We start from the raw sequence: 8,331 nt of genomic DNA, 5'->3' as shown, positions 1-8,331 counted from the left end.
ATTAAGGAGCAAGAAATTATGTTTAAAAAAAATACCCTGCTAATCCCATACTGAAGTTAAGACTTTGCAGCAGCAGAGAATTCAATGTTACAATTTTCATGGCAACCTTAAATTCATTTGCATTGAATGAGTCAGAATCAGATAGAGAAGTGAATGGAGTTACTGAAGATTATGTCAAATAATTTGAAGAAGACATTACACGGTGTTTGGCAGACAGGCATATTGCCATTTAAAATGATATGACAGGAACCATAAGAAAAATAGCTATTGACTTGGAAGAAAAACTGGTGTGAGTGAGGGAAAAGATGTCTCAGATCCTGAATAAGCATTAAATATATATTTACTCTTTTGTCTTTACAGGACTTTCATCTGCCCTATCGTGAGATTCATTATGGTACCTTGCAGTGAGCAATGACTTCCTCTGAAGAATATCGGTGCCAGAAAGACAGAGAGACAGTGGTCTTGTTTCCCTCTGACTTGACAGAGTGAAATGGTGCTTTTAAAAAGATAAGTGTTTACTACACTTGGAAAGCCAAACTGTGGCTGGACGATTTTTCCAGGACCTCCACCTCAGTGTTCTGATGGATGGTTGACGGTGACATCATGTAGTAGTCCCTGAAGTGTAGTCATAACTGAGTTGCAATGGTTTTATACACTTCCCCATTTCCCAACAGCTTTCTGTCAGTTCTGCATTCCTTTTCCTGGGGGCTGATTTTCCCATGTTATTGGTTTGCAGACAGGCTTGTAGCCTCTTTTGTTCCTACCACCTATGAGAAACGTCAAAGGGCAGATGATCCATGCTACTTTCAAGCACTCTGCATCATTATTACTACTCCCATCTACTTGGCACTGCTGGTGGCATCTCTTCCTTTTGCCCTGATTGGCTTCTTGTTATGGTCACCTCTCCAGTCAGCTAGAAGACCATATATCTACTCTAGGCTAAAAGACCGGAACCAGGCCAATGGAGCTACACTACTGACTGAATGGAAAGCAACAGGCAATGGGAAAAGCTTCTGCTTTGGCAGCGCCAATGTTTGTCTACTACCAGACTCTCTGGCACGGTTTAACAATGTGTTCAACACACAGGCCCGGGCTAGAGAAATTGGACGGAGAATCAGAAATGGGGCAAGCAGACCACAGATAAAAATATATATAGATTCTCCCACAAACACATCCATCAGTGCAGCAAGTTTCAGCAGCTTAGTCTCTCCCCAAAGTGGAGATAGTAATAACCGTGCTGTCAATGTAAGCATCAAAAGGACATCATCTCTGGAATACAAGGGAGACAATTCTGGCTCAAGTAATAGTGAGGATAGCAAAGATGTTAAACATGGGGAGGACCTAAATGAGGGAGAGGACAACAATACCTGTATTGTGCGAATAAATGGGGAGGATAATGGCCATGTTTCAGACCCAGAAGTGGATGCCATTAGTGCCCAGGCTAATCCCAGTGGCCCAGCAGAACACTCATTGGAAGGTGAAAGAGAGAGCACAAAGGGTCAAGTACCCAACCATAAACAGAAAGAAGGAGATTCTGGGAGTTTAGACAGTTACGCTGCCTCACGAGAATCCCTGGTTAAGGTTCGCATTGGAGATGGCACAGTGGACCAAAGCAGCATTAACAATAAGCTCCTCTATAAAGCCTCAGTTATGAAGAAGACCTCTGTGAGAAAAAAGAAGCATATGGATGAAATCTTTGACCATGAGATCTCTGCTTTCTTCCCTGCCAACTTGGACTTCCTGTGCTTGCAGGAAGTGTTTGACAAAAGAGCAGCAGAGAAGTTGAAACAGCAGCTGCATCATTATTTTGAATATATTCTTTATGATGTTGGGGTCTATGGGTGCCATGGCTGCTGTAGCTTTAAGTTTGTTAACAGTGGCCTGCTTTTTGCCAGCCGCTACCCAGTTATGGATGCTGCCTATCACTGTTACCCCAATGGAAAAGGAACAGACTCCTTGGCTTCCAAGGGAGCCTTATTTCTCAAGGTAAGGCCCTTTCTTTATGAAACCCATAACTGACTCTAATATATGCTTGATTAGAAATCAATTCTATTGCTGACTAATCAACTCTGTTAGAGATGGACTAGAGATGGCATGTTCGGATCTGGATTACATTTAGGCTAGAATCTGTGACTTAGGGACTGTATACTAAGGTGATACACATGCATGAAACATTGAAGATTTGGAACTAGGATTTGAGCTCAAATTTAAGGGTGCCAAAGTATCAAGTTGTTCTCACTGGATTTTGCTCACTTTGCACAATACCCTTTTTTAATTAATGTGCTTTAAATAAGCCTCAAGCACAATGACTAACAAATTTATTCAATCAGTATGCTTACAAAAGAAACTGGAGATAGTTGAGGGACAGGCAAACATCAAAATAAAACAAAATCTAAACTTATTCCAAGAGAAATGTTAACTGTCTTTTAGCAAGTAATGATGCCTCTTCCATTGTTTGTTGTGATAGTTAATAAAGAAATAAGCAAAACCAAAGGAAAATGTTTGGCACCAGAAATTATAATAGTAGACTACACAGAGGAAAAGATGTGGTAAAGGACAGTGAAGAGAACCAAGTGCAGAACAAATGCACCAAAAAGTCTGGGGAACCTGTTTCATGCAGTGCTCATTCAAGAAGGCTGTGTTATAAAATTTCCCAGGTCTGAGGTGCATCTCTTCGGTAGGGCTGTTTTCTACTCAGGAACTACAGATGCCAAGTCTGTTTTCCACTTCAGAACTTTGGGCACATGTTTTCACTTTCTTCATGCAATTCATTTAAATAAGATTATGATTGTAAGAACATATGTTTCAAAATATGGAGTTATAGCAGCCTTCAACTTCCCAAAGGGGAGCTCTAAAAAGGATGGAGAGAAATTGTTCTCAGTGGTGACAGACAGCAGAACAATAGGTAATGGTCTGAAGTTACAGAAGGAGAGGAGTAGGTTGGATATAAGGAAAAAACTACTTCACCACAAGGGTGGTGAAGCACTGGAATGTGTTGCCTAGAGAGGTGGTGGAATCTCCATCCCTAGAAGCTTTTAAGTCCCAGCTTGACATGGTCATGGCTGAGATGACTTAGTTGGGGTTGATCATGCTGGGGGCTGGACTCGATGACCTCTTGAGGTCCCTTCCAGCTCTGTGATTCTATGCTCGGAAAGGTCAGAGGTGGCAGATACTAGATATCTCCATGCAATGAGTTGGTTTTGAGACACTGGCAACGTCTTGGTTTGAATTATAATGAAATTGGTTGTATAGCTCACTGGAAACTAAAGAGCTTCTGGTTTTGGATTTGACCAAGAACCAAAACTGTAGAACTACACTCAAAGCCAGGGTTTCAAATCTAAACCTTTCCAAAAATCCACAGGAATACTGGATTTCAGGTTCTTGCCTTTAGGATAGCGTGAGGGGTTATTCCAGGGTGCAGCCTGGACTGTAGGACCACAGATTTCTCCGTCCATCCAACCTGGACTCCCTCTTACACTGTGATGCTATTGGAAAGCTACAAACTTCTGGCAGGTAATGCACTTATGCAGACATCCAGGCACGGACATGCCCAAGTTAGTTACATGAGTGTTTCTCCTAGCCGCTCATGACACGACAACAGGCAGGCTCCGGCAACACCCACACCAGCCTTGTGCCCATAACTGTACCATCTGATGCGGATCAGAAGCTTGACCAGTGAAAAGTTCATTACCCTACCACTCATCCCCATGTGAGGGATACGTACTGGACTTTGTAAACTGAGCTGAGATTTCACAAGCACTTCAACCAAAACACATTGTAGATCAAATACAAAACAGATGTATTAACTACAGAAAGATAGATTTTGAGTGATTGTAAGTAGTAAGCATAGGGATCAAAGTTGGTTACCTAAGAAATAGAGGTAAATTGGGTATCTGAGTTCTATAAACTAAACAGGATTTGAATCAAGCAGTGTCTAACCCTTATAGTATAAACAGAGTCTGGAGCTCTCCTCCAACCCAGGACAACCCTCCCCAGTTCAAAGTCTTTGTCCTCCAGATGTGTTTCCAGTTCTTTGACTTATAAAGAGAGTGAGAGCAGGTCATAATGTCACTTCTGCCCTTGATAGTTTCTTCTGGCTTTTGGAAAGATCTGTGCTTGTGACGTGGACAACAGCGCTGAGAGCAAGGTGCGAAGCGGGGGTCGACTCCATGCCTCTGAAGGGATGCGGACAACATAGGAATGGGTGGGGCCCTAAGGCATTCAGCCCTGAGTACTGCCTGGCCCATGGCACTGAACTCCCACAGCCACAACCAGCAGCACTGCCGTGACAATTCAAAGGAGCCCAGAATTCCATCCACGTCCACTACCAACGTATCAGCAATAGTGACCAGAACTCTGGTTCTCTTTGAAACACTGGGCCTTGCGGGCAATTCCTGCCCCTACACCCCCTCCATCTGCAGGCTTGGCATGGCAGGCTACCCCTTTGGGCAAGCAGCCTTCATTGTCTGTATGCTCTTTCTGAGAAGTTTTCTGGGATAGGTGTTAAGAGTGTGGATTCCCCTTAATGGACCATGAAGACATCTGGCTAATCCCCTGTTGTACCTGAAAGGCTGGCTGTGGGAGTTCCCAACCTCACAGTATATTTTAATAACCCCCACATAGCAAAACTTCCTGACTTCACATACAATCCAACAGGATAATAATGCTCAACAGAGGTTTTTTAAATGATGCCGTACAAACCATATTTTGCACAAAACATTATTTGAAAGTGGTGAATATGGCGGTCCTAGAGTGCTACTTTGAGGTGTAGAGTGCCACACATAGCTTCAATTAAAGAATTGTTTCTCCAACAATTTAAGTCCAAGGTTTCATTTACAAATAATAGAATGTTTCAGGTGCTCAAATAAATATTTTTTTGCAAGAGTGCTGCTTAGCTTGCACAAAATCCATTGCTGAAATAGTCATCAAGAATAACAGATTGGAAGTACAGCTTAATAAATTTCAATGCATGTGGTAAACAATGTGAGCTCCTGTAGTTTTGTCCATAAGGTGTACATTTGGATGGACAGCTGACAGACTGTATTGGTAAACCTTAATAACAATCAAATCAGAATGTTTAAATATGGTAATTAGAAGATGATAAAACATACACATACATATGTAGTTTGTAATCACTTGCCATTCCAATATAATTTATATGTGGGACAGAACCGAAATCCTAAGTCTGTACACTGTGAACTAATGAGGCTCATATTTTTGATCTGATTGTTGCAGTCTGTTATCTTTTTTATGGATAAATATAGTAAAATTTATCCTCTCATTATTCAGAGCTCATACATAAAAAGAGCATAGACACTCTATAATATGGAAATAACTCAAGTCACAATTATTCCACTTGAATATGTGCATATATTAAGAATTAAGAAAGTTAAAACAGTCGGCTTTCAACAGCCCATCACTGTGTCATTGATTTGTTACCCTGCTAGGAAGACAGCAGTGTTTCCATTATCCCTGCAGAAAATTAAGATTGTTTTCCAGATACCATTGGGGTGATAGATTTAATCATTCATTCAGCTTCTTAAAGTCACAGCTTAGGAGGAGATAGGAGGACAATTTATGTATAAGGACTCCAGAAGGGCCAAAATCACTTAAACTGGTACAGATGCTAGACCCAGCTAGAAAACAACTTTTGTTTCATACCTGTGTGATTCCAGCATATTCTATTTTATTCGTACATTAAGTGGTCACTGGTTATTTCTTTAAAGAGACAATGCAGTGATCTATGTAGTATACCTTTGGCATGATGCATTTATTAATACAAATGTTTGCAAACTGCAAGGTTTATGTATTAATGAAACAATAACATACAAAAAACGATGAACTTGGGTATTATGAGCCTGCTCCACACACCACTGATTTCAGTGGACTTTAGATAATGCTTCACACGGAGATGTCTGCAACTGCACAGAATATCAGAATAGCTGCAGACATCTCTGCAGCTGGGAAGTATATTTCCTGCAGGAAGCAAAACCAATTCAGTACAACACATCCATTGGTACTCTAAAGCTCTAAAGCTCTTATCACAGAATAACATAATTCATTTTGTTGTATTTGGAACAATTGTAATGAGATTTTATAGGACAGACAACTAGTAACAGAGAGGAAGCCGTGCTAGTCTATACACTATCAAAACAAAAAGCAGTCAAGTAGCACTTTAAAGACTAGCAAAATAGTTTATTAGGTGAGCTTTCGTGGGACAGACCCACTTCTTCAGACCATATCCAGACCAGAACAGACTCAATATTTAAGACACGGAGAACCAAAAACAGTAAGCAAGGAGGACAAATCAGAAAAAGATAATCAAGGTGGGCAAATCAAAGAGTGGAGGGGTGTGGGGGAAGATCAAGAATTAGATTGAGTCAAGTATGCAGACGAGCCCCTATAGTGACTCAGAAAGTTCCCATCATGATTTAAACCATTCGGAACATTAACACATGGTTTAAATTGTGATGGGAACTTTCTGAGTCACTATAGGGGCTCGTCTGCATACTTGACAGACAACTGTGTTTCTAATAAGAGCTTAACTACTACAAAAGGAGCTCCAGTGAGTGTGGCTTTTGGGGGGCTGCATTGTGAGCTGGTGGGTTGAATATTTGTGTATCTGAGCATTTGTTTTGCAAAGGGGGCAGTCTGAAAGCATGTTTGGCAGTTTGATAAGTTTGCAAGGTGTGGATTGGCAGTTCTTTTTTCCAGGTGGGCCTTCCAGGGCTGATTAGATTGGAGGCAAGGCTCTGAGCCAGGCCTAGCCAGCCAGCAACCTTAATAGAAGGCAGCCACAGCAAACGCTGTTAGCAGCGAACAGGGAGTTTGCCTGGGGGTTCACCTTGCGGGGGAACCCCACACCAGTTGTTCCTTTCTTATAGGTTTGTTTCTGTTGTGCTCTTCAAGGTGGCACTAGAAACATCTAGGGGAACTCTCTGAAGAAAGGGGAAAAATGGATGGTGTCATGTCTACTGAGAAGTCTGCTGTTGTGACCTGCATGGCATGTGCCATGTTTGTCATCCTCCCGGATGACATGCCGTGCAGGTCACAACAGCAGACTTCTCAGTAGACATGTCACCATCCATTTTTCCCCTTTCTTCAGAGTTCCCCTAGATGTTTCTAGTGCCACCTTGAAGAGCACTTAAAGAATTTTATATGTGCCAAGTGCAAACTGGTTGCCATTTTGGAAGAGAAGGTTAGAGGACTTGAGGTGCAAATATCAACCCTCAGGTCCATCAGAGAAGGTGAAGACTTTCTGGGTAGAAGGCTCCATTCAGTACTGCAGGAACAGCAGGCTGTTCAAAACAAGAAAGAGAACTGGAAGCATGCTACCTCCAGGAGAAGAAAACCAATTCAAGTCACCCCAATTCCGGTGGAGCTAAGTAACCGCTTTCAGCCTCTCTGCACAGGTGACACAGTGGAGATAACTGGGGCAGATACCTCACAGGTAATGGATCAGAAGAAGACCCTCATGTATTGTAAGGCCTGGGATATGCAGCCCAAAGGACAGGGGTTCTATGACCACCACCCCTAAGAGAAGAAGATGGGTGGTGGTGGTCAGGGACTCCCTCAGAAGAGGGATGGAGCCATCCATCTGCTGTCCAGATGTAGAATCCTGGCAAGTTTGCTGCTTCCTGGGAGCTAGAATCTGGAATATTACAGAATCTCTTCCAAAAGTGATCAAAACTGCAGACTATTACCCCTTCCTACTTCTCTATGTAGGAACTAATAGTAAAGCCAAGAGTGGCCTTGATGAGATTGCTGTAGATTATGTAACTCTAGGAAGAAAGATCAAGGAATCTGGAGCATGAGTGGTGTTCTGGTCCATCTTCCCTGTGGAAGGAAGGGATCCAGGTAGGAATCATCGAATCGCTGAAGTAGATGGATGATTGCATAAGTGGTGTCACAGAGAAGGATTTAGTATCCCCCTAACAAAGACAGAAAAGAGCATCTTTGCAAGCAGGCTTGCAAACCTGGTGAGGAGGGCTTTAAACGAGGTTCCTCAGGGGACAGTGACGCAAGCCCTGAGGTAAGTGGGGTAGGAGTAAGGAACAACAAAGTAAGATTCCTGGGTGAAGAGGAGAAAGAGGGCCAATCAGCCACTTCTCTAAGGTGCCTGTACACAAATGCAAAAAGCCTGGGGAACAAACAGGAAGTATTAGAAGCCCTGGCACAGTCAAAGAAGTATGAAGTGATTGGAATAACGGAGACTTGGTGGGATGATTCGCATAACTGGAGCATGGTCATGGAAGGGTATAAACAGTTCAGGAAGGACAGGCAGGGGAGAAAAGAGGACAAGTTGCACTCTGTGTGAGGGAGCAGCAGAGC

General features: G+C 42.5%; 1 protein-coding gene across 1 annotated transcript in view; it reads left to right on the top strand.

Moving 5' to 3' along the window:
* Positions 1-642: 642 nt before the first annotated feature.
* Positions 643-8,331, top strand: part of SMPD3 (sphingomyelin phosphodiesterase 3) — an 88,281-nt gene continuing 80,592 nt past the window's right edge. Inside the window, exon 1 of the mRNA XM_075008829.1 lies at positions 643-1,986. Coding sequence (XP_074864930.1) covers positions 643-1,986 — 1,344 coding nt within the window. The remainder of the gene's footprint in view (positions 1,987-8,331) is intronic.

The sequence above is a fragment of the Carettochelys insculpta genome, chromosome 14 (assembly GCF_033958435.1).
Source record: "Carettochelys insculpta isolate YL-2023 chromosome 14, ASM3395843v1, whole genome shotgun sequence".
Lineage (NCBI taxonomy): Eukaryota > Metazoa > Chordata > Testudines > Carettochelyidae > Carettochelys > Carettochelys insculpta.
This window is presented reverse-complemented; position numbering and strand designations above follow the sequence as displayed.